General features: G+C 36.9%; 1 protein-coding gene across 6 annotated transcripts in view; it reads right to left on the bottom strand.

Moving 5' to 3' along the window:
- The window catches only part of PHF3 (PHD finger protein 3), a 95,957-nt gene that overhangs the window by 26,187 nt on the left and 42,558 nt on the right, over window positions 1–27,212 (bottom strand). For 4 of the 6 annotated variants that reach the window (XM_070450227.1, XM_020883641.2, XM_020883644.2 and 1 more), the window contains 3 exons: window positions 12,340–12,501; window positions 6,874–8,620; window positions 872–1,181 (listed from right to left, as the gene is read on the bottom strand). In XM_070450227.1, the coding sequence (XP_070306328.1) occupies window positions 872–1,181; window positions 6,874–8,620; window positions 12,340–12,501 (2,219 nt within the window). Of the gene's footprint in view, window positions 1–871; window positions 1,182–6,873; window positions 8,621–12,339; window positions 12,502–13,379; window positions 13,475–27,212 lie in introns of those variants that run through there. The other 2 variants (XM_020883643.2, XM_070450228.1) reach the window with 2 other exon arrangements.

The raw sequence follows: 27,212 nt of genomic DNA on the forward strand, positions 1-27,212 counted from the left end.
TATTTGTAAATAAGAGAGAAAGTTTTAGAGAAAACATGCTTATGTTCTTCAATCTGAATGGTCAGACTAAAAGATTTCCAAGGTTCCTTTCAACTCTCTAACTTGTGTTCACTGTATCTTGGAATTATTATATTTGACCATCCATATATGTTTGTTACCAGTGTTTCCTCCCTACAGCTACCTACAAGAATAACCAATGATTAAAAAAATCATAGTAAAAAAAAGGCAGACAATGAAAACAAAACTTAATTAGATAAAGTTTAGATCAGATAAACTTAATTAGATAAAGTGTCCTTTATACACTTCTCCTGTAACTGACGAAATAACTTAAAATTTCTATTTAGAAAATACAGTAGTTAAAAATGAAAGATGAGGGGAAACTAACTTTTTAAGACACCACATTATAAGGTAGGAATAATGAAGCAAGGCTTCCAAGCAAATACTGGGAACAAAAATCAAAAGAAATTAAGATTACGTTTCCTCAGAGAGAACTCTTGCACTTGAAAATAATAATTCTAAATATGGTTTTAAGGATTCACAGATATTTATGGACTGAATGGCATTTTAGAAAAACTTCTCAGCAAGCACAATTTATCTCTAGCCCCAAAAGATCACAGACACATTCTACCACTGAAAATCCAAATACCAAACCAGAGACTAGACATGGCACAAAGACTTAAGGAATAAGTCTGCATATTTCAAAGATGTCGCTAACCGGTTTCACCAAAGCTAACAAAACATTTTAAGTAAACCATTTTTGTGGAAAAATAAATGTGCAAATGTACACTACAACAGTGAAATCTAAAAAAATTTCAAATTCTCAGTCAGTCCACACAAGTTCTTAAATAAAAGGAATGCATAATGAGCTCACCCGTTTTAAAATTTTGACCTTGTGCTTCACTGTATCATCTACATACTTGGTTTTGTCATTTGTTGTAGTGTGCTTTGGTAACCCAAGCTTTTCATATTCCATTGCTTTATCTTCACTATGAATTTCAACTTTAGCCTGGTTTCCCAAAATATCTGGATCGGCTATTTCAGTCTTTTTATCTTCTTCAGCACAACATTTTACACACACATATTCTTTGTCTTCCTCTCCCATTTGCTGTGCTTGAGAAAGACTTAACCCAACACAATCACCATGAAACCAGTCATCACATCTCCCACAGCCAACCATAAACCTGGAGAGAAAAAAGAACACTCTGATTTGATACATTTTCTTAAAAACCAATGGCAAGTGGGCCTAAACTGAACTTTTTGTATTGTGGTACTGTGCATGTTTTCTGTCCTTACACGTTCTATCAGTCCAACACTGTCAAAATTCTCCAAGAAAAGAATTATTTTAGGAAAATGAAACTTTTAAAAAAAGTCAGTATTCCCCCTCTAATATAAGTGAGAAAATACTGGCGGGGAGGGGGGAGGGTGCGGGGGCACATAAAGATAAAAACAAAGGGCAACTGGTCTGTCTGCACACTGTATGGAATAATTAACATATAGAATAAGGGTATTTCTCCACTGAGAAGGGTAATAAGCTTTGACATTCAACCTATCCAAGTTACATTTACCACACAGACCTGAATTTATACATAAAATTGGAGTCACTTACCCAACTAATTTAAATGACAAAAAGAAAAACCAGATACAACAAAAATGCAACTCAAAAACTAATTTAATGGAGCCTCACTGACTGACTGTTATTAACCACCTTAACTACATAACTATTCTTAGAGCTCAAAATATTCTGGTTCATCATGTCACACTGTTTAGCTTAAGAATTTTTTATGTACTTTTGAGTGTGAGCTTACTACTTGACCCTGTACTTCAGATAATAAACTTGTTTTCCCAAATAATGACCAACAGTGTATCAATATGAAGATATTACTATTCAGGCTGAGTTTTCTTTAATTTCCAAACAATCTCCTTGTATTTCCCCTTTACTGCATTTTATCTAAGAAATAATTTCACTGGCCAATTAAAGTCTGAGGGCATATTTACCACTCTAAAAAGTTTGTTTTTTTAACTTAGAATATCTGGAATTACTTTAGAATAAAATAGCAAAACAGATGCATAAACAGCAATTTGAGGGTGAAATTATCTTTTTCACATACTTTTCAACCCACTGTTAAGAAAATGACAAAAGCTCACTTAATTATGTTTTTTTCTTCTTCAGGTTAGTAATTCATGGTATATCTGAAAGATTTAGGAGAATTTAAATACATTCTTTAATGATCTGAAAACTTTGGGCTGATTTTGGTAATAGTGCCACCACCACCAATGACAAAACTTTGTTACTGTACTTAATCATAGAAGAGGTTATATTAGATCAAATGCCTATTTACAAAAGCCCTACAAACATAATTAGACATTTCAAACACAATATACTTGCATATTAAACCATAATCCACGAGTAAAAACTGAAATGGTAAAATCAAGCAGCTGGTGGCGACAGACACCAGTGTAAAACTCCTTTTAAAAACCTACTGTCCAGTAAGATGCTAAAAGTAATATACTGAGTGATATAGCCGACTCTCTCTAAATACATCAGAAGTCCTATTTTAACACAGAGACTATAAAACTCAGAACACTGAGTTTCAAACTTTGCAGGATGTCTTGAAATCAAGTCCCTGACTGCAGACCACTCCACTCTTCCACCTCATGTGCCCTTGTCTATATTGTGGACCAACCACTGCTGTGCACTAAGTAAACTTTTTACATGTCTGTAATTCACCATTCTTGAAGTGGCAATGCTTATGCTAGCTTTTTAGGGTTAAGTCACCATTTCTTCCATGGCTCATTAAGAAAAAAAAAAAAATTCACTGAAAAAAACAAAAAAAAAAAAGAAAAAAAAAACTCATGCCTTAAGTAAAAATGAGTAAAAAAACAGAATATTTTAGATCCATAGCCCTAGTGAGAAAATTTTCTAATAATGTGGTATTTGTCTGCAAGACAGAAATAGTTTCTAGGTGTGGAAGATTTTAGATAGGTCTATAGCATGTTTCAATGATACAGATCATATAGCAAACAGAAAAATACAAAGTTTAAAAAGGTTCTTCTATTTCAGACTGTACAGTTTTAAGAACTCCCATTTCTTGAAAATAACTATTGAGGTTGATTCTTTTGAAATACCAAAGGAAAGCTAATGTGTTCCCCATCACAGCTATATTACCAATTTCTTCAAAGCAAGCCTGGAATAGTTTCAACTATGACAATGGCTATGCTTTTGTCCCAAATCCAAACCTAACTAACAAATTATAAAGCACATATTAGGAAATTTCAAATCTTTATTTGACCAGGAAAGAGTCACTTTATGATGTAGAATGTATTCACTGTATCACCACACCCCAAGTTTATTCTGGAAATATCTCCTCGAATTTGAGAAGCTCTGAAAAACAAATCTCAAAACTATAGTGCCAACCACAGATGTAATCTAAATGGTTTATATTTTATGTAAGTAATACACTTAAATATAATTCTGAAAAACTAAAAAATTACACTGATGAAAATTATTACATCCTAGGGGAAAATATAATTGACTTGAAAATGAAACTGGAGAATTTCAAAAAGTTTCAAAATAATTAGCACTATTACACAGTTTATTAACCATGTATGTATTTCTAAATGGCTTTTCAAAAAAGAGAAGATACATTGTCTTCCCTTTTCACCATATTCCTCATGGCTTAAAAAAGGAGACGGAGTGTATGGATCAAATAGCTAACATACTCTCCCATTTTCTGCCCTGCCCTTGAAATTCTCATCACCAACAGGCAAAATCACTCAAAGAAAAGACTATAACCCGGGTGTTAAATATTTCACCAAAAACAACATGAGAAGTTTAGCTCTGAATTAACTGGACCAAGTCAGCATGATATCAGTTAAATGGAAAAGTTTAGAAATATTTGTTGTGTTCTACTACTGTTATATGTTCATACACAAAATTTTAAATCCTACTAAAATTTAAACAATTTAAAATGTAATCCTAATTCTAATATTTTTGGCACAAATTAAAACATATTCTTAGAAAATTTTCATGTTTCTTCACAGCAAACCACAAAGGCAACATTGAGAATTCCTGTTTTTAAAAAGTCACAAACTCACTAACAGGGCTATTTTAAAATGAGCCATCAAGTTCTAAGTTATAAAAGTAACAATTGAGACTATATTACTATGAATGTACATGTACTCATTCTTCCCTAGGATAAAATGATTTCCACATAAACACTAAATCATTGTTGCTGTCACTAACAATCTAATCTGCAGAGAAAAATGTTTATCAAACTTGTAAACTCCTGAGAAAAACCAGAATCACTAAAAGAAAATTTCCTTTTAAGAAAAAGGTTTCTTGCTTAAAGCTATGACTCAATTATGCTAAATAGACTTTTTTGTTTCTAAAGTTCATCCAATGAACTAATCTTTTAAAACTGGACAAGAAAGTGTAATACAAACTGAAGATGCAAATGTCACCTGGAGGAGGGAATACTAGAAACTACAACATACGTATCATGAAAAGACTAAGATTTCCTCCTTCCAAAATGCCAACTAGCTTATGTTTAAAAGAAGTTCAAAGGTAACTTTTAAAAAAAGAATTAAATAGTTTGGTTTTCACAATAATGAATATGCCTTAGCTCTAAGGAGAATCCAGAAAATAAATGGAAGCCAAAACAGGATGAAGTATAAACAGTAAGGCAGTCGATGCCTACTGCCTTTAGGACACGTACAGAAGTTTCTTAAGGTCAAATATTACATTTGGCCATGCCATGAACAAATCTGTATTTAAAAATATAATTTCCAAATGGAAGCATAAACAGGAAGCTAACCTAAGTTGCATTATATGTAAAATGCTGAAGTAATTAAAGAACCTTTATAGGAATAAATATGTCACAAGTGCTAAAAAAAAAGGTCACATGAACAAATAGTTTTCAATGAACGTAGCTAGTGCATGAGATCAAAGAAATGGATGAAAATTATTCCCACATATGTCCTTCCTAATAAATTCATATACTTACACATGGATTAAACTAGGAAAATTACATGCTGCATGGCGGTTGCATTTTTTTGAGTAACCTCAGTGTATACAAGCAGAATGCATCAAAGTAATAGTGAAGGCTAATTAACATGTAAAGAAAAAACAATCAATAACTTAGGCTTCTTTATTCACATAATTGAAGTAATGAGAAATGCTGCTTCCAAAATTGATAGTTTCCAATGTTATAATATTCATTTCAATTACATAGGGTAAACTCAAAATCCCTACACATCTAATATTAGAATATTAGGTCATTTTCCAGATGGAGGCAAAGAAACTCTTAGGTTTTATAGGATAGATCCAAAAGACAGCTTTAAGTAAAAGAACAATGGGACTTAACACTAAATCTTCCTTTTAGGAAAATAACTGATGTTAGTGAAGTGACAGTCTTCATTCAAAAGCCTGGGCAAACTCCTGAGGACCAGGCCATCATAACAGAAGTTATCTCAGAAAAGCTACTTTATACCATGGCTTCCAACTCTAGGCCAAAGTTTCATTTCAGAAACTCATTCACTCTAAGGTTTCTATCTGATTATTATGACAACACATCAGTGTGATCATTTTTAGAAGACGCTTGCAAAGAAACAAGGTCTTCCTTAAAAGACACAAGGACCATCCAGCCCTTAATTCTCTTAGGCCCACTTTAGAATATTTTAATAAGGTACTTTAAACAAGCAAACAAAAAAAACATAAAGAGCACAAAAGAGAGGGCAAATGTAGCACTATATTCAAATAAGTCAGAAGTTTTAAAAACTGGGAATATGCTGTTATAAAGTAACCGCTGACACTAAAAATAGGCTACAGGCTGAATCACAAATGAAGAAACTTGACATAAAAGTTATTTTTTACAGAAGAGCCCCAGCAACTCCCAACCACCACCTTCAACACCAAATAGTGTATCACAGCACACCGCACTGAACTGCACCTCCCTAGAGAGTTTCATTTCATACTAACATTCACATTCATGAGTAAGGAGAATATTACAACGCACAAGTTACAATGCTCTTTTATTATATCAATGTTGATAGAAGCTCCAACAGCAATCTCAACACTTGAACAGGATAATCTTGTAGCTGAAAACTCCACTTCATCTCTTGTTCTCTTTTTCTGAAAAAGTTAGCAAATAAAAAATACAGGGGAGCAGACAGCATGGCGGTGTCATAAAACTAAGGATAACACTGAGTCCTGTGGAAAGAATGCCAAGGGCAGTGCTATAAAATCACCTCCTAAAAGAGGAGAATTCACAGGAAATCTAAATCACTAAAATAGCATCAAACAAAATATATGTTTCACTCCATCCCATGTTACATACAAAACTCCCCTGGGTAATTTAACAGTTGTTTTAGTTATCAAATTTCATTGTAAAGTCAAGTTTGACAGTTATAAAGTAGCAGTATTAAGTAAGAGTAATTGCTTCATTAAAAATAAACATAAGTGTGCCTGTGTATATATATGTAAAAATTTTCCACTATGCCCTTCACATTTTATTACTAGTTCTTCTCAAGCCAAACAAAATAATATAACTTACAGACCCAAAGCGCTATAAAAAAAAAATTTTTTTTTAAGATGCAATGACTAAGTTACAGTCTCTAACTGATTACAATGACAAAACAATTCCATATACACCAGTTTTTGGTCAGACTATGTATTTTACAATGTTCTAGAATACTGAGGTACTCAGTGGCTCCATCTTTCTATCTTCCAGGACTGAGGAGGGGATTTTGTTTTTGCAAAAGTCTTTGCATATTAAATAATCTTTCTATAAAAAATTCACACTAATCTCACTCTAAAAACAGCAATTTCTCTTTAATATACATATCACATACACATACACACACACACACACACACCTGTTGCCATGTGGTTTTTTGCAAAACCCACACTGCTTGCTGGGAGTCCAGACATATTTGCATTCGAATGAAGAGCTATGATCTAAGCCTTCCCTTTTTATAGTAGCTATGTTGTCTGGAATGAACAACGGTGGCTCATCCAAAGAAAAACTTTTGCTGCTTCTTCTTTGGCGGGGTTGTAGGTTCTTCTCAGGTTTTTTTAATTTCAATTTATCCTCTTCCTTTAAATGTTCTCCACCACCTGCATGCTCCAGCTCTTCCTTCACATGACTGTTGGTTCTCGCAGCTGGAGTCGGCTGCTGGAGCTTATGGCACTGTTTCTGGCTGGACTGAAATGAGTGTCCAGTTTGTACAGGATGGTGAGGTTCTTTAGAGCAACTAGGGTGACCATGAGGTTTATCACTCACAGAATGAGCTAAGGGTTTGGAAATCTGTACTAAATTTTGATCCTGTGATGTTTTTTTGAACACAGAATGAGCTTGATTTTTCACAGATTTAACCCCAGTAATGCAACTCTGAACCTTCAAATCCTTATCAACTTGTTTTTTTCTCACTTTGACTGGCCTATGAAAATTCTGCTTAAATTCTGATTCATCAGCATTCCGCTTCACACTTTTGACATTAGCTTTAGTTTTGTTATGCATTAATTCATGCTTTGCTGTAGCAACTTTTTTCAGAGTATCTGTGGTCAAGGTTTGCTTGGGATGAATTACAGGTTTTGTATGTTTAGATTTTATGTTTTTTGATTCTAAGGAAGAAACACTACTTGACTGGCTATCTCTATCATCCTGAAGGGTTGCTGTTTCATGAAATTCCATTTTAATACCTTCAACAACATTCAATTGTTCTGAATTTCGGTCAGGTGCATCACAAATAGCATTTTCTAAAATATTATTTTCTGGTTCAAAAGTATTAACCACCTCCAAGTTTGATTTATTAAATCTGGTGCCCTCCAACTGCTTATCATTAGACTCTGTGCCTTTACAAGAAGCCATTTCTATTTCATTTCTTTGAAACAGAGGGGAGTTCTTAGCTTTATCAGAAACTTCCATGCTATCTTGCAATTCCAAACTACATTCATTTACTTTATCCACAAAACCAGACAAACTGACAAAGCTCTTTTCTGTCTTGTTTGGGTTTGTACAAGCAGCACTGCCAGAGAAAGCATCAGAAGATGCAGGTTCCTTAATGACATTGTCATCTTCATGGGGTAATTTAACTATCTCCTTTGATTCTTGTTCAACTTCTTCTGCCGTCATTTCTTCAACTATAGTCTCATTCATTTTACCTGAAGTGGAATCATTCCGTTCATTTTCTTCTTTATCTGAAAACTTAAATAATGGGCTAACAGACTTGGTTTTACATTCCAGAGTTTCACTTTTCTTTTCTTCAATATTAATACAAGTCTCTGAAAGAAGTGGACAATTTAACTCATGAGATGGCACGTTTGCTTCTCCCTGATTATTACACTTCTGCTCAGAATCTAATCCAGCTTCATCCTTCATGTCAAGACAAGATGAAACTGCTGCTTCAACCTGTCCACTGTGTCGGTTGCTCCTTCTGCTCTCTTTTTGGTGTTCGGGTTTCGGTGATGTACCAGCTTCTTCTTTAATCTGACACCTTTCTGGTTGTTTCACGCCTACTTTAGGGGCAGACACAGTCTTCCCAGATGCCTTTTTTGTGCTATTTAAAGGTGCTGCATTTGAACGCTTGGCAATAGTGCTTTGTCGCAAATTTCTTACTTGTTCTATCACAAAGGAAAAAAATAAATAAAAATAACTTAGTTATGTTGCCATGTGTTTTTATTTCAGTGCAATTTATTCTGAGCTATAAATTTTTTTTTTCCCATTTCAATGAAAATGTACTAAATATCTACTCATGATGGACCATATTTTAGATATGTTAAATTTTATACTTATCAAAGTTCTATCAATTCTGAGGCAGGAAAAAAACCTCTATAAAATTCAGACTGATATTATACATTACAATAAGACAAATATTTTTATCAAGTTTCCTTTTTATAAAAGTAAGCTGGGACTAAAACTGATTAAGATCCTTTATATTACTACCCACCTCAAACAAGGTTATCATACAGTTTTAAATATTAAATACTTTTAAATATATAAAAGCAAACAAATTCAAGTGCCAATTAACTCTGAACTAAACCATCTATCACAATAGGATCTGTGTTTCATTACAGCCTCAAAAGAAGTCTAATGCTCTTATAAATGTACTTCCATTGTATCTCCATTTTAGCATTCAATCTATTCCTCGACTAGTTTAAATATTCCAAGAAGTCAAATATACACTGAAGTACTAGACACAGATCAACCAAAAAAGAAATTATATTTAAAAAGATTGAAACCAAGAAAATATTTCAGAAGGGAAAATGAGGAAAGTATGAAAATAATTTACTGGATACATCCTCCCAAGGAAAACAGAAACACAAAGTGAAAACAAATTGGAAAGAAAGCTAAATAATTCACTAAGAAAAAAATACAACAATTCACTAAGCAGAAAAACAACCCACAAACTGAAATACAAAATAAGAAGCTATAATATACCCAAGCCTACCCATATCAATACCTCTGAATCTGTGTGAAAACTAAAAGTCACCAATTTAAAAAAGCCTCCTTCCTTTTTAACACAAAACCCTACAATGCACTGATATTTAGAACATTCTCCTAATTTGCCATGTATCACTGACCCTGAGCTGTGACTGTCCTACAGAAGGCGTTACACGTCCTCCTCCATCTCGAACATCCCTAGGAAACACCTGCAGTCACCACACTCAAGTGTCCCCATTTGGATTACAAATTATATGGTCACCTGAACCTTAAAGATCCTTCCTAATCCCCCCAAGACTTGGTATAGTATCTAGTCTTCAGGTAGGTACCCAGCAACTTTAAAAAATTACTTACTGGATAATGAACCACTCAAGCTCAGATACATAAACATTTTTAAATAACTAAAATTTTTATGGTTTATTATAAATATTTTTGATGATTTTTAAAGTTTTGAAGGCAGTCTGTAATAATTTGTAACTCTACTATATCTGCCTTGAAATAAATGAAAAACTTTTAAAACCCATTATCTAAGTGGTCGATAAATGAACAGCACATTCAACTGTGAAGGAATTTAAACAAAAAGCTATTTTCTAATAGTAATTGATTAATTAGCAAAGGATAATTTAACTATCTCCTCTAACTATAAACTGCCTTAGTTTAAAGCCAGACTACATAGGCCAAACACTTATCGTTATTTGTCTGTGATGTTCATTCTATTCTTTCATTTCTCAAAGTACAAATATCTACCAAATAACTGATTAAAAAAAAAACCGAGGAAAAGATAAGTAAATATATACATCTCAGGTAATTCACTTCTTAAACACATCAAAACTATCCAAAAGCTACAAATCTAAAAGGAAAGGAAGAATAAGAGAAAACGGACAATTTAGAAAGCCAAACAACAGATGATCAAACACTGATGCAGAAAATCCCCCCAAGATGAACACTAACTGGCAGTGCTGGCCAAACCAACACCACTGGCATCTCCAAAGGTTTAGAAACTGGTGACCCTGGATGATCCTAAAGCAGGGAGGAAGGCAGGCAGTTCACACGAGGAGTTGAAAGCCAAGCTGTTTAAGAAGCAGTTAGACCTCAAGCTCCCTCTCCTCTGCTCCATCTATTGGGCAACTGCTCTTCCCAGTTTCTTATCCAAGACCAGAGGCTTACTCTCTAAGAAGTATAAAAACAGTTTCAAGACTAAGGAACAATGAGCACATATAAGAGTGGCAGTAAAGTACACTGAAATTTTTAAGGTTATGTGAATATGTGCTGAAAGCTGAGATGCCCCCGTCACCTTCCTCCCTAAAGGGTTTCCATGTATGCTAGTAATCTAACAAGCCTAAATTCTAACATCAGGGATCCTTCCAAAAAGTAACACAGCCAGATTACCATAAAGAATGCTCAGTTGACAAAACATTAAACACTGAGCAAACTACCAATGATCAGACATTTTAGGAAAGTCTCTTAACATGAAAGACAGAAGCAAAAAAAAAGAAAAAGGAAAAGAAATTTTAAAAAGTTTAAAACATCGTTAAGTACCTTATGAAAGACAACATAAGATACCACGTGCGTGAAACAAGGCCAAAATGCTACAAAAAGCATTATACCCAAAACAAAAAAAGAACATTCAGAATTTGATGAAAAAGTTGATGGATAAACATGAGAAAAAATCAGTAAGAAGAGGAAGAAGATAGAGGTGGACAAGTGAAGAAAATAGAAGAGCTAGTCCCTACTATTTAATACTTGAATGATAGGAGTTCCAGGAAACAAGGGCTGAGAAAATAAAGGGGAAAATTATCTGTGAAATAATTCAAGGGATTTTCCCAGACTGAAAATAGAGCATCACTTTCAAGTTTCTGAGGAAAAACAATTTGCAACCTTGAATTCTATGTTTAATCCGACCATGATTCCAATGTGAGAATAGATTATAAATACATTTGCAAACATACAAGGTTTAAAAATATACATATACATACTCCTTTTCCTCACAAAACTACTAGAAGAGGTGTGTCACCACAACGAAGGAGCTAAACCAAAGAAAAGTAAATAGGAACTGCAATACAGAACAGAATCCTCAGAAGACTAGTAAAGGGAGCTTGGACAAGAGCCACGTCTCTAGCTTACATAGGGCTAACACAGCACTGCACACAGAAGCAGATCAGAAGGTCCCCAAAGACACTTCCCTCAACAAGATGAAAATGACAGAATGCCTGATATGCACAAATATATTCAGAAAATATTCAGACCACTGGCAGAGTAGTTGAGGTGTAGTTACTGATATGTACATTAAAAGCTGTGTGTGCAAACGTGTATACTAATAAGCAAATGATCAATTATTAAATCAGAAAGACAAAGTTGTATAGAACAGTTTATTAAAAGGATCATCACTAACAGCATACTGACTCATAATAACATAAGTAATTACTACTGATCTTATGAAATTATCTATTAGAAAGATAAGAAAATATACTTTTGTTTCATGGGGCAACAAGAAGAGAAAAGAGTGCTAAATTCACCCTCCGGAATGGGAAATCAATAAATACAATCATCAGAATAATCAAGAAGTAGCAATATACATGTGTTACTTAAGAGACATGGAATACCAAAAAAGTAACAATAATTAATAAAACCAAAGTTTCCTCTGAGAAAAGGGAAAAAAATAGTAGGATGGCAAGTACTAGAAACTCATAGGACTAGTCAACTCTCTGAATCATGTGTAATTTCATCAAGAATTTTTAAAAGATCATGCCAGCAGATTGACATAATCTCAAAACTGATTATCAAAATGCCTTAGGTTAGCAAACGACCAAGAAAATACTATCACTGCTCAGCAAGTTTACACTCTATTACATCTGTCCCTACATTTGATTTTCTAGCTAGTTCTCTTTGGTAGAGTTACCTTGTGCCATTAAACGAGGTGACTTTCTTGGTGATCTCACTGAATTTTCTTCTACTTTGTCCCTCAAATTCCTGTTAGGTAAAATCAGTTCTTCGTCGTCAATGGTATCATTGCCACTTTCTTTAACAACTCCTTCATCCATAATATCGTCAAGACCAACAACTAGGAAAAAAAAAACAAAACAAATTTTTTTTAAAAATATTGGTGATGTTAAGTGTTTAAAGGCAGTACAGAAAACACTGTGAGACAGTTCCCTAAAATGGGATAATGCCACTAACAAGCTCCCAGTTCAGTTTACAAACTTCTACCTTACGAGGCAACTGGTCAAAGAGAAGACTGGCTGTGATTCTTCTTGGTTTGCCCTCCACTGTCACACACTCTCACTTATCACTTCCTGTACCCCTGTGAACATTGTAAGCAGCTACACCTGGAGTACTTAACTAATCCCAATTTTGGTTAAAGAAGTACAAAAAAGAGTAAATACCCTGAAAAGCTTGTGATTCTAAGATCATGCTAGAACCAAAAGATTCAAGTTCTAGCGGTAATCTATTCCTTGAAGACTTTTATTCTACATGTGTGAGACTAAGTAAGGGAGATATACTTTTGAGTTACATCAAGTGCATGCGCACACAAACACACACACACACAGAATGATAAACACAATGTAACTTCCCCCTCCCCCCACAAGTTGGGGAAAACAGTAGATGTTTACTGTAACTATATAATTAAGTTACCTTCCCCTAATCAAAAGAGTCATTCATTTAATGGCAGGGGAGGAGGCATGGAAAAGGAATGCAAGACACTGTATTCATATTATCAACAGGTTTATTTCTGTACCAAACAAATGTCATTTTACTAGCTGACATATAGCAATTCTAAATGTGCAGTTGTATAATGTCTTGTGAAAAGAATATGATTATTGCAGTCTTATGGCCTGGATTCAAGTTCCTGCTAAAACACTTAAATAAAACCTGACCAAATCCTTAACCTCTCTACCAGTTTATCTCTAAAATGAGAACAACAATACCTGTCCTACCTACCTCACAGGGCTGTTGTGAGGATCAAGTGAGATGATGTATGAGAACTCACTTTGTAACTTTAGAGCACTACACAAATGTTAGTTATTATCTTCATCCTAGGGGTTAGAAGGAACCTCAAGAAGTTATCTAGTCCTCATCTTTGTATCCAAGTAGAACTTCATTTAAGAGTTCAACAAGAAAGTGGTCTATCCTAAAAATTTAAAGAGAACAAAATTCTTTATAAATATACTTCCAAATGGTACAATCCTTTTGAAGAGCAATTTGACAACAAAACAGAATTATGAAACTCCTTATATACTTCAACCAAAATATTATATTAAGTATAGAAGAGAGAATAAATTATGAAAAAATGCTGGCTAGAAAACATAGTGTGATCCTTGTTAGTAATAGACAAACAAAATGTTGTACATGCACATTTAGACAAACAAACAAAAAAAAAAAAAAAAAGATTAGCAAGAAATGGATGAAAATTATAACAATTACTCTATAAAATATTTTTCCCTATTTTCCACATTTCCTGCTATATGCATGTATTACTCTCAAAAACAGAGTCCATGTTTTTTATCACTATGCTATATGTACTAAAGGCTTAGAGAAGAATTTATCTTAGGAAAATTCATCAGGACTCATTTAAGATATAATTGAGGGAAACATGGGGAGTTCTGTTAGCAGATTACTCCACCATGGACGCTGCCACACATTCATACACATTCTCAGAGAATCTTTAACATTAGATAATTAGTTCTATCATGTTTACTTTAAAAAGCAAAAGTTAAACATTATATGCATACATGTATGAAGAGATAGAAATGGATGAAGGAAGGAAGGTTATCTGTGACTATCTGGTGGTATGGTGGGGTAAGGAATTGGGGAAGTGGGGTTTAAATCACTGTATATTTTCTATAACAAACATGCATTTTGTATTGTAATCAGGAGAGAAAGTAATAATTCAAAAAACAGTCAAGGAGAAAAGTGATTAAAACCTGATTAACAGTGCTCATTGGCAAGATTATAAAAGGGCAATCTGAATTTTAGGGCTATACTGCACAGCAGGATCACAGATTTAGCAAAGACAAATCCAGAGGTCAATTATTAGATTTTACCTTATTCCCTTTCCTGGCAGCTACAGTTGACCCCTCTCCCCATCCTGAGCCCCTTTTTCTCACTTAATTTCTGAACATCACACACTCCTCCCTCACTGACTACTTCTCAACATCCTTTATAGATCTCTTCTTGCAGATATTATACACCAAAGGACTTAATAGGTTCAGTCTTTTTATGCACTTTTATGTGCACTTTATGTGCAATTATAAAGTACATTTTATGTGCACTCACTCCTCCCTAAATGATTTTATCCAGTCCATATATACTCGTTTGACTCCCAAAGTTACCTTCCCCAGCCCCAAGATCACATATGACCTCCACTAGGTTGTCAAACAGGTATCTGAAGGTTAACATAGAAAAGAAACACTGATTCTACCTGTTTCCCCTCCCCTCAGTAAAACTGTCCTAAGACAGTCCCAGTAATGGAACCCAGCTGCTCAATGCTAAAGCTCTAGAACTATCCCCAGTGCCTCTCTCCTCATATCCCATATTCAAGGGTCAGCTCAAACTGCTAGCTAGCTCTATCTATAAAACACATCACCTGTCTGATCACCACTGACCACTCCTACAACTCACCTTCTCCCCACACCACCATCATCTCCCATCAAGTCCCCTAGTGTCCCAGGATCCTCCATGGCCACCTGCCACACACACACACTCAAACGCACAGTTTGTTTTCCAGACGCCATAACTATATCTTAGATTCTTCCAAAATATAAAGTTATACCATATTACCTTTCTTCTACCCTCCAAACCCTTACCAATACAAATGTATGTTCACACACCTCAGATACATTTTCAAAATCCCAGCCAGGGCCTCTGGGATCCAGAGAAGAGCAGCCCCCACCTACTTTCCTGACTTCTCAACCACTGACTCACAGTGCTCCAATCACACTGGTCTCTCCATAACACGGGGAAGCAAAAAAAAAAAAAAAAAATCAAGCTCTAGGTTGTCTCCAACATTTCCACGGCTCTCAAGCAGTAGGCCCCCCAAAACCAATGCACCTGCTTAACCTCGCTGTGCCTCAAGCTGCTCTATGAAGCAGAAATTATGCTAGTGGTCAGCAGTGCACTGTGATGATTAGGTCAGTGTGAGTGCAGGGCTTAGAACAGAACCTGGCACCTATAAACTGTGAACTTTGGTTCACAGTCCCCCCTATCATGGACCCCACCATCACAATTTATGTTTTCTTTTTCCCCTCAACTCCCCCTAGAACAAATATTCCATTAAAAATGTACCTGAAATTTCTTTCTTCTAATCCATTTGTCTGATCAAAGTAAATCAGAGTACAGAACAAACAATCTCTTGTAATTAGATATTTAAGTTTTGGAAAGTTTAGTCCAACAGCTTCCACTAAGAAAATGAGTAGAAAGCAGTAACGCAGAATGTAGAATTTGTACTCTTTTCACATCTCCGTTTATTCTCAGAGACCTCCAACGTCTGCCCCTCCCATTGCCAAAGGCAAACCAAGATTCAGTATTTGATAATCAGTGTTTCTAAAGTCCTCAATACATCCACTAAAAAAGGAATCTGGGGTTATCAAAAAAATAGCAATGATCTGAATTCTGTATGAGGCAGTGGACAGCCATGCATAATGTAGGAAAACAATATGACTTTCCTCCCTCCCATACTTCAGTCATTCTTATTTTGAAATTCTGGCATAAAGCCTATAATGATACTCAAAATCTCCCTAAGCCTGAATTCAGATCACTGAAATTCTTCCCATCCTCACCTACAAACGGCCCCTATTAAATCTCAGTCACGCCTCCATGAAATCCCCCTGACACTAATACTTGCTGCTGTTGTTCAGTCACCCAGTCATGTCCCACTGTTTGCGACCCCAAGGACTGTAGCATGCCAGGAAGAAACTCCCCAAGTTTGCCCAAGTTCCTGTTAACTGCATCAGTGATGCCATCCAGCCATCTCATTCTCTGATGCCCTCTTCTCCTTCTGCACTCAATCTTTCCCAGCATCAGAGACTTTTCCAATGAATCGGCTCTTCACATTGGGTGGCCAAAATACTGGAGCTTCAGGCTTCAGCAGCAGTCCTTCGAACCAGTATTCAGAGTTGATCTCCCTTAGTATTTTGACTGGTTTGATCTCCTTGCTGTAAAAGGGACATTCAGGAGTCTTCTGCAGCACCACAGCTTGAAGACATCAATTCTTTTGACACTCTGCCTCCTTTATGGTCCAGCTCTCACAACCGTTAAGTGATCACTGGGAAGACCATAGGTGACTATACGGACCTTTGTCGGCAGTCACATCTCAGCTTTTCAACACACTTTGTAGATCTGTCATAGCTTTCCTGCCAATAAGCAATAATCTGATTTCATGGCTACAGTCACCATTTGCAGTGAATTAGAGCCGAAGAAGAGGAAATATGTCACTACTTCCACGTTTTCTCCTTCTATTTGCCATGAAGTAATGGGACTGGATGCCATGATCTTAGTTTTCTTAATATTTAGTTTTAAGCCAGCTCTTTCACTCTCCTCCTTCACCCTTATCAAGAGGCTCTTTAGTTCCTTTTCGCTTTCTGCCATTACAGTGGTATCATTCACATATCTGAGGTTGCTGATGTTTCTCCCGCCTACCTTGATTCCAGCTTGTAACTCATCCAGCCCGGCATTTCTCATGATGTGCTCAGCATATAGGTTAAATAAACAGGGTGACGGCAGACAGCTCTGTCATACTCCTTTCTCAATCCTGAACCAATCTGTTGCTCTATACATGGTTCTGTTTCTTGACCCAAATACAGGTTTCTCAGGAGACAAGTAAGATGGTCTTGTATTCCCAGCTCTTTAAGAGCTTTCCACAATTTGTATGATCCACACAGTCAAAGGCTTTAATGTGGTCTATGAAACAGAGGTAGATGTTTTTCTGGAATTCCTTTGCTTTCTCTATGATCCAAGGAATATTGGCGATTTGTCTCTGGATCCTCTGACTTTTCTAAACCCAACTCGGACGTCTCCAAGTTCTTAATCCAGGTAATCCTGAAGCCTAGCATGCAAGATTTTAAGCATGATCTTACTAGTATAGGAGACGAGTGCAACTATCCAATGGTATGAACATTCTTTAGTACCAAGAAGGCTTGGGAATTGGGATGAGGACTGACCTTTTCCAGTCCTGTGGCCACTGCTGGGTCTTCCAAATTTGCTGACATGTTGAATGCAACAATTTGACTGCATCATCCTTTAGGGTTTTGAATAGCTCTACTGGAATTCCTACAACTGGGAAAGTTCAGTTTTCATTCCAATCCCAAAGAAAGGCAATGCCAAAGAATGCTCAAACTACCGCATAATTGCACTCATCTCAGGCTAGCAAAGTAATGCTCAAAATTCTCCAAGCCAGGCTTCAACAGTATGTGAACCGTGAACTTCCAGATGTTCAAGCTGGATTTAGAAAAGTCAGAGGAACCAGAGAATCAAATGGCCAACACCTGCTGGATCATCAAAAAAGCAAGAGAGTTCCAGAAAAACATCTACTTCTCCTTTATTGACTATGCCAAAGCCATTGACTGTGTGGATCACAACAAACTGTGGAAAATTCTTTAGGAGATGGGAATACCAGACCACTTTACCTGCCTCCTGAGAAATCTGTATGGAGGTCAAGAAGCAACAGTTACAACTGGACATGCAACAACAGAGTGGTTCCAAATTGGGAAAGGACTATATACTGTATACTATATACAGGCTGTATGCTGTCACCCTGCTTATTGCAGAGTATATTATGGGAAATGTTGGGGTGGATAAAGCATAAGCTGGAATCAAGACTGCTGAGAGAAATATCAATACTGCAGATATGCAGATGACACCACCCTTATGGTAGAAAGCGAAGAACTAAATAGATGGCAAATAGATGGGGAAAAATGGAAACAGTGACAGACTTTATTTTGGGGGGCTCCAAAATCACTGCAGATGGTGACTGCAGCCATGAAATTAAAAGATGCTTACTCCTTGGAAGAAAAGTTATGACCAACTTAGACAGGATATTAAAAAGCAGAGAGACATTACTTTGTCAACAAAGATCCATCTAGTCAAAGCTGCAATTTTTCCAGTAGTCATGTATGGATGAGAGCTGGACTATAAAGAAAGCTGAGCACCAAAGAATTGATGCTTTTCAACAGTGGTGTTGGAGAAGACTCGAGAATCCCTTGGACTGCAAGGATATCCAACCAATCCTTCCTAAAGGAAATCAGTCCTGAATATTCATTGGAAGGACTTGCTGAAGCTGAATCTCCAATATGTTGGCCAGCTGCAAAGAACTGACTCACTGGAAAAGACTCTGATGTTGGGAAAGATTGGGGGCAGGAGGAGAAGGGGACAAGAGGATGAGATGGTTGGATGGCATCACCAACTCAATGGACCTGAGTTTCAGTAAGCTCCGGGAGTTGGTGATGGAGAGGGAGGCTTGGCATGCCACAGTCCACAGGGTCACAAAGAGTCGGACACGACTAAGCGACTGAACTGAACTAGAATTCCACTGCATCCACTAGCTTCACAGCAGTGATCCCTGAGGCTCACTTGACTTCACACTCCAGAATCACACCACCGTAGTTAACCAGTTCATTAATATCTTTTTTGTACAGTTCTTTTGTGTATTCCTTTCATCTCTTATTGATCTTCAGGGTCGACTAGGTCTCTACTGTTTCTGTCCGTTATTGTGCCCATCTTTAGGTGAAATGTTCCCTTGTTAAGGTAAAATTTATTAAATTTCTCAAAACTGGCATAAGTTTAAGTCACTTTACACCATACAGAAGGGAGAACCACAATACTGCAGAGACTTCACATCTGACAAGCCTTAACTCAACTCACGCTGGCAGTACAAAGGCCAAACTCCACTGCTTCTTAGGAACTTATCTCCTCTATTACGAAACTTGGCCCTAATTATCAGACTTGAGAAAAACCGAAAGAGCATGGTCTCTTTGCAAAGTCATGACAATAAAAGTTACGTATCTATTTCAGAGTTTGTGATCTGAAGTAACATAAAAGGTTCCACAGGTACATCCTCTTAACAGAGCCCCCTCAGGTTTCTCCTCTAACAGAGCAGCAGACTACCACCCAGCCTCTAGGGGACTCCCTTCAGAAAGTGTTTCCTTTATGGATGATTCACACATTCCTTCCAAAGAGAGTCCACGTCATTATACACATCATTAATTTGTGTGTTACATATACAATGAGTCATTTGGGGGTGAATTTATCATTTTAAATATTGGTATGTTTCTAATTTTTAAAATACAAATAATGCTACTATCTTTTTTCCCTCTAAAATTTCTTCTTTATGATAAACTTAAAAACACAAGTTTACTGAGTCAAAGAAGGTAAATTTACATATTCTACTATTTTTCAATCTCATCACATGACTTTTGATAAAGAGTATAAACAATTTACAGTGCAAAAAGTTTCATATTAAGTCTCAGTTAAGAACTTGCTAGCACTGAGTTGCAGATTTTTAAAAGAAACACAGTTACTATAAGCCTGACATACATACTGCCTTTCTGTGTTTTTTTTAGCTCGGTCTTCTCTTCTAGGCTGGTCTTAATGCATTTTTTCCTCAAGAACTTATACAAACTCTTTGTAATACCTTCATTACCTATTTAATGCAACTATTTTCCCTCGTTTACCTTATTTTAGTATTATCTCATAATCTAAGTTAACTTTTCTTCAGAATACTGTCTTCAGTTACTCCAATAGGATTAAATTATCCATCCTTTCTGTTGAAATTTAACACATTTTAAAGTCTTCTATTTAAACATGCAGAAGTATTTCAACTTTTGTCAAACAATTCATACTTTGGGAAAAACTGATTAATATTTCACAGAAAGAGAGTTTCTATCAAACAAATATAAAAGACACTAGGTTAAATGAAGTTAAAACTTTCTTCACTGCAAATCTTTAGAGCCTTCAATATGTTAAAGGCATATTATGAGGGAAAGACGTGCACATGGTAAAACTGCTTTCCAAACTTCATGTTCTCACACACATACCAATAAAACATACACCAAAATGCAACAATATTTATTTCAGGAAGCAACTTTCTCCTTCTTCTTATTCATACTTTCTAATTCATCTCATATTAAAAACACTTTGTCAAAAAGAATTTCCCCAAAAAATACATAATCACTGGTGCCACTTTTTAAATCTTTCCCTTTTAAAGTTATACATGTACCTGATTTTAAAGAGTTATGCCTAATTCTATAAAATTTATGAAGAAAACCATTAATGCTCAGCACCTACTCACTTTCCTTCTGCTTCCCCCAGTGAACCTCAATTCACTGAGAAAATGTAGGTATTATCTCCCTAAACTGAAAGGCTACTGTAAAAACTATCCTAACAAGTGCTTGACTGCACGCTTGACTGAAAACATAACAGAGTAGCCATTATAATATCTTAGCAGATACTATAATTATTTTTCAAACCATTTTCTGTAGACCTAAGTACCCTTCACCATGACCCCTCCCCAACTGTCAAAATAATTCCTCTTATTGCCAAAATGATTCTATCACGTTATTATAAAAGTGAGATGGTAATCATTCCCTAACTTTTGAGCATTCAATTCCACCCTAAAATACCATAAATTATGTACCTTTATAGTAATTCATTCAAAAATACTGAGCAACTACTATGCATCGCATGCTGGCATAGATTATTCCAGATACCAATGATACAGAATTCTCAAGACAAACAACCTGGTTTCTCTGCTAAATGTGAAGACGGGGTTAGAAATAGAAACGTGTGTGCATGCTCAGTCACTCAGTTGTGTCTGACTCCTTGAGACCCTGTGGGCGATAGCCCTCCAGGCTCCTCTGTACATAGGATTTCCCAGGCAAGAACACTGGAGTGAGCTGCATTTCCTTCTCCAGGGGAACATCCTGAACCAGAGAGTGAACCCATTTATCCTGCACTTCCTGCACTGGCAGTAGGATTCTTTACCACTGAGTCAAGGGGAGGCCATTTAGTACTAGTAAGGGGGGTAAGCGTTTACATAGACTGATAGATATTAAAGTCACATAGCAACCAAATGAACATGTGAACATACTGACCTATTTCAATTCTAATTCAAACCATAAAAAGAAAAATGTGTGGGAATTGGGTAAATAAATGAACACTGACTACATACTTGGAAACATTAAAAGGTATCTTTATTTTAGATAGGATAATACTGATGCTATTTTTTTTAAATAAAGAACTCCTTTTAGAGATACATACTGAAATATTTACAGATAAAATTATATGATTTCTGAGCTCGTCTTCAAAATAATCTTGGTTGAGGGGAGGTAAGTTCCAAATAGGAAAAGGAGTACGTCAAGGCTGTATATTGTCACTCTGCTTATTTAACTTATATGCAGAGTACATCATGAGAAACGTTGGGCTGGAAGAAGCACAAGCTGGAATCAAGATTGCCGGGAGAAATATCAATAATCATAGATATGAAGATGACACCACCCTTATGGCAGAAAGTGAAGAGGAACTAAAAAGCCTCTTGATGAAAGTGAAAGAGGAGAGTGAAAAAGTTGGCTTAAAGTTTAACATTCAGAAAAATAAGACCACGGCATCTGGTCCCATCACCTCATGGGAAATTGATGGGGAACAGTGGAAATAGTGGAAACAGTGGCTGACTTTATTTTGGGGAGCTCCAATATCACTGCAGATGGTGACTGCAGCCATGAAATTAAAAGAAGCTTACTCCTTGGAAGGAAGTTATGACCAACCTAGATAGAATATTAAAAAGCAGAGACATTACTTTGTCAACAAAGGTCCATCTGGTCAAGGCTATGGTTTTTCCAGTGGTCATGTATGGATGTGAGAGTTGGACTGTGAAGAAAGCTGAGCACTGAAAAATTGATGCTTTTGAACTGTGGTGTTGGAGAAGACTCTTGAGAGTCCCTTGGACTGAAGGAGATCCAACCAGTCCCTCCTAAAGGAGATCAGTCCTGAGTGTTCACTGGAAGGACTGATGCTGAAACTGAAACTCCAGTACTTTGGCCACCTCATTCGAAGAGCTGACTCATTGGAAAAGACCCTGATGCTGGGAGGGATTGGGGGCAGGAAGAGAAGGAGACGACAGAGGATGAGATGGCTGGATGGTATCACCGACTCGATGGGCATGAGTTTGAGTAAATTCCAGGAGTTGGTGATGGACTGGGAGGCCTGGCGTGCTGCGATTCATGGGGTCGCAGAGAGTCGGACACGACTGAGGGACTGAACTGTACTGAAGGAGAAGTGAGTGGGGTTTAAATGGAAAAAGAAGAACTATTAACTAACTGTATAAGTAACAGGTAGATGAGGGTTCATTTATTATACTAGTCTCCCTGCTTTGATGTTTTCCATAAAACAGAAAAAATTTTAAAAACTGTTGCCATGAAACTTCCTTTTAACTAGGATGAGACAAATAAAAAGATATACAGCATATAAACAAAAGGGAAGAATAATAGGGAGTACAAAGAAGGGAACAACAGTGGCCTATAATTTTAAACTGAGAGGCCAGGGAGAGCCGGGGATACCGGTACTGGTTGTCTCCTGTGCAAGAGCTTCCAGGCCAGGAGAAAACTCACAGCTCAGGCCAGAAAAAGCCTGGGGATGGCAATGCCAAGGTGAATTTTCAGCAAAAGCAGAAGTTGAGGGAGTAGCTTTCTAGTTAGAAGGCACATCAAGTACCTAGACTCTGAGGCAGGAGCATGCCCAGAATGGTGGAAGAACAGAAGAATGGGGGCAAGTCTACGTGGCCAGATTAGCAAAAACGGGGAGAAGAGCAGGTAAAAATAGAAAGGTACAGGGGCAAGCTAGGCTCAGTCTCATACGTCAGGAGAACTTTAGTTTTTTCCTTTGTGTGAAATGGAAAGTGACCAGAGCACTGTGAATAAAAGGGTGATAGGATCTGACTCTCCAAGATTACTCTAGATGCTCTTTTGAGAACATATGGAACAGAATCCTCACAGGCAGAAGCAGGGAAACCACTTCCAGGCTAATGTAATAATCCAGATGAGAAATGGTAGTGACTAAAACCACAGTGGCAGTGAAGAAAGTGCAATGTATGAGATACCAGGGTCTGGATATATTCTGAAAACAATGTCAACAGGATCTGCTGATCAAGTGAATACAGAACATGAAAGAAACAAAAATGACTTCAATGTTTTTTGTTAAGCAACTCAAAAGAAGTTCACATTTCTAGAAATGAGGGAGACTGTAGGCATAAAGTGGTACAAGGAGTAGGCATAAAATGGTACAAGGAGTAGGCATAAAGTGGTACAAGGAGAACTGGGAGGTGGGGAAGCAGGTACCACGAGTTCAGTGTTAGACATTAAGCTTAAAATGCCCAAGAGACAGCCAAAGAAGTAAATACAGGAGTCTGGAGTATATATATTTAAGAGCTGAATTATAAAGCGTGTTTTAAGTCATAAAATTAGGGCTTCCCCAGTGACTCAGAGGGTAAAGAATCCACCTCCAATGAGGGAGACCTGGGTTCAATCCCTGGGTTGGGAAGATCCCTTGGAGAAGGGAATGGCTACCCACTCCAGTATTCTGGCCTGGAGAATTCCATGGACAGAGGAGCCTGGCAGGGTCCATGAGGTCACAAAGAGTTGGATACAACTAAGCGAACTTCACTTTCATTTTCATTTTTCAATTCATAAAATTATAAATCACTATAAAAGTGAGTAGAAATAGAGAAGATGCTTAAAATCTGAACCCTGAAATACTCCAGTGCCTAGAGGTCAAGAAGATGAAGAGGAGAATCAGAAGAAACTGACAGGAAGACAGGAAGGTGAGAGAATAACCAGGAATGGTGAACCAAAAATCACATCTGGCAGAGTGACACTGCTTGCAACCCAGAGCAGCTGATAAGAGCGAAATCAGAATGTGGAGGAGATACTGGGGACGAGAGCACTAAAATTCTTTCCAGGAGTTTGTTGTAAACAAGACAAAAAGAACGGGGCAAGACTATACTGAAGAATAAATATAAACGATGATATGTGGCTAACACTGAAATTCAACTGTTAAGGAACCTGACAGAGACTCTTTCAGATTTCTACCAAGCACAGAGAAAAAGAGATATTCCATCATGTTAATTACAGATCATATGCATGAAATACAGAAAATAGAAACCTAATCAGATGGGACTTTCCTGGTGGTCCAGTGGCTAAAACTCATGCTCGCAATGTAGGGGCCCTGGTGAAGGAAACAGATTCCATGTGCCACAACTAAGACCCAGCACAGTCAAATTAATTAAGTTTTTTAAAAAGGAAACCTAATCAGAAAACATGAAAACCTAATATCATAAATACCTACGTATCTGATTTCATGAATATCCAAATATGTACTTAAGTATAGGGTATAAGGGCAAAAAAATGTACCAAAGGTTTTTGTTTTTGTTTATTTTTAAACTACCAGGCAACATGTATTATGAAATTAAGGAAAATATCAAAATGTACATAACAATTTTTCAGTTGAATTAGCACCACTCCATAATTCTAAGAAGCACAGAGAAGAGGCACTTGGCCACTAACCCAGCCAACTCCAGAAAACTTAAGAGTAGCCAGGTAAACACCATTAATACAAACTGGAGTGTTAAGTGGGTACTGGGGAGTATTCAGTTGCTTCAGAATCTGCTCCTTGGTTGTGTGGAAATCACTGTCTTACAGTTTACTTACATAATCCACTAATTACAGACTCAACTTGCCTAAAAAACTAAATATTAAGGTATTCCTATAAGCACAACGTGAGGAGATACTGTAATTGATCCTTGAATAATATAGGTTTGAACTGTGGGAGTCCATTTATTCACAACTTTTTTTTCAACTGTAAACATTCAGTATCACATGACCCATGGTTGGCTGAATCTCTGTACTTGAAATCGCAGATACGGAGGAACTGTGGACAGCAAGGAACCTCTGATATGGAAGGCAATGCTGAAGGCTGACATCCCTAAATCACACTGTTCAAGAGTCAACTGTAGAACTACTTATTAACATTGGATTACTTTAATCTGACAAAAGGATTAACTAACAACCACTTAAATTAATGTATAGTTTTCATTTGCTATTTCTCTACTAGCAATGTTCTTCCCTTATCCAGGAACCCACGATCTTCAAAAGGCTGGCCACTACATGTGTCCAAGCACACTGCTTCTCTCGGGTCACCTCCACACACAGACCTGCCCTGACCAGCCCAATTCTTTGAGATGGATCTGGCCACCAAACAACTAACCAGACAGTCTCTATCACCTTACATTCTACTTGGAAGCTCCAGGACAGGGATTTTGTCTCGAACACAACTGTATCCTCCAGCACATGATGGGCACCGAACAACAGTTTCTTAAATGAACAAAGCGCACCAACCACTTGTTGCCAAATCATTACACCTTACAACTGTGGAATCACATGCTGTAAGCTGTTGGAGCTTGGAATGCATTTTAATGAGAATGTTACCATAAAACAGGACCTGGGTGAAAAGAAGATGATTAATCCTCCTATAATATGGACCTTACCTTTATTTATTTTCACACTGCAATGAACCAGATCCCAACAAGGCACTTCATTCTATAATATTTTGTTTGCTTTTATTCAAACATAAAAGAAAACCAGTGACAAATGAGGCTAAGCAAAAAGTTCTTGGAGGATTACATATTTTTCAGTATGTAAGAGTGATTAACATCTTTAATCCATAGCACCCCGTGAAAGACTCTACTGATATCATACACAAAACTAAACAGAATATAAACTCCACAAGAACAAGAATTTGTCACTGTTTTCTGATATGTCTGTAACTCCTAGAGCAACCAATTTAATTCCCATTAACATCAGCAGATTGAAAACATAACCTAACTGCACCAAAACTCAAATATAATTCCAGGGTATTTTATTCTTTTTGGTGCCATTAAGATTGTTTTCAATCTCTATTTAATGTCAAAGTTTCTTTTACACAGCAACATTCATCTGTTGTAATGCGGCTTTAGCTCTGATGCATTACTAATTATATCTTTCTGAGCAGGTAGCTTTTCTGTTGTTTGGCTGTTTGATGCTGGGATACTTCCTTCTAGTCTCTGTTTTTTAAAAACTATTAAGCATTCTTACTGAGTTCTGGAAGGAGTTAGCCAATGCTACTGTGATATGGAGTTCCACTCAGTTCAGTTCAGTTGCTCAGTCATGTCTGACTCTTTGAGACCCCATGGACGGCAGGATGCCAGGCATCCCTCTCAATCACCAACTCCTGGAGTTTACTCAAACCCATAACCACTGAGTCAGTGATGCCATCCAAATCTCTCATTCTCTGTTGTCCCCTTCTCCTCCTGCCTTCAATCTTTCCCATGATCAGGGTCTTTTCCAATGAGTCAGTTTTTCACATTAAGTGGCCAAAGTACTGGAATTTCAGCTTCAGCATCAGTCCCTCCAAAGAATATTCAGGACTGATTTCCTTTAGGATGGACTGGTTGGGTCTCCTTGCAGTCCAAGGGACTCTCAAGAGTCTTCTCCAACACCACAGTTCAAAAGCAGCCATTCTTCGGTGCTCAGCTTTCTTGATACTCCAACTCTCACAACCACACATCACTACTGGAAAAATCATAGCCTTGACTAGACGGACCTTCCTTGGGAAAGTAATGACTCTGCTTTTTAATATCCTGTCTAGGTTGGTCATAACTTTCCTTCCAAGGAGTAAGCGTCTTTTAATTTCATGGTTGCAATCACCATCTGCAGTGATTTTGGAGCCCCCCAAAATAAGTCTGCACTGTTTCCA

Source organism: Odocoileus virginianus, chromosome 19 (assembly GCF_023699985.2).
Source record: "Odocoileus virginianus isolate 20LAN1187 ecotype Illinois chromosome 19, Ovbor_1.2, whole genome shotgun sequence".
NCBI classification, from domain to species: domain Eukaryota; kingdom Metazoa; phylum Chordata; class Mammalia; order Artiodactyla; family Cervidae; genus Odocoileus; species Odocoileus virginianus.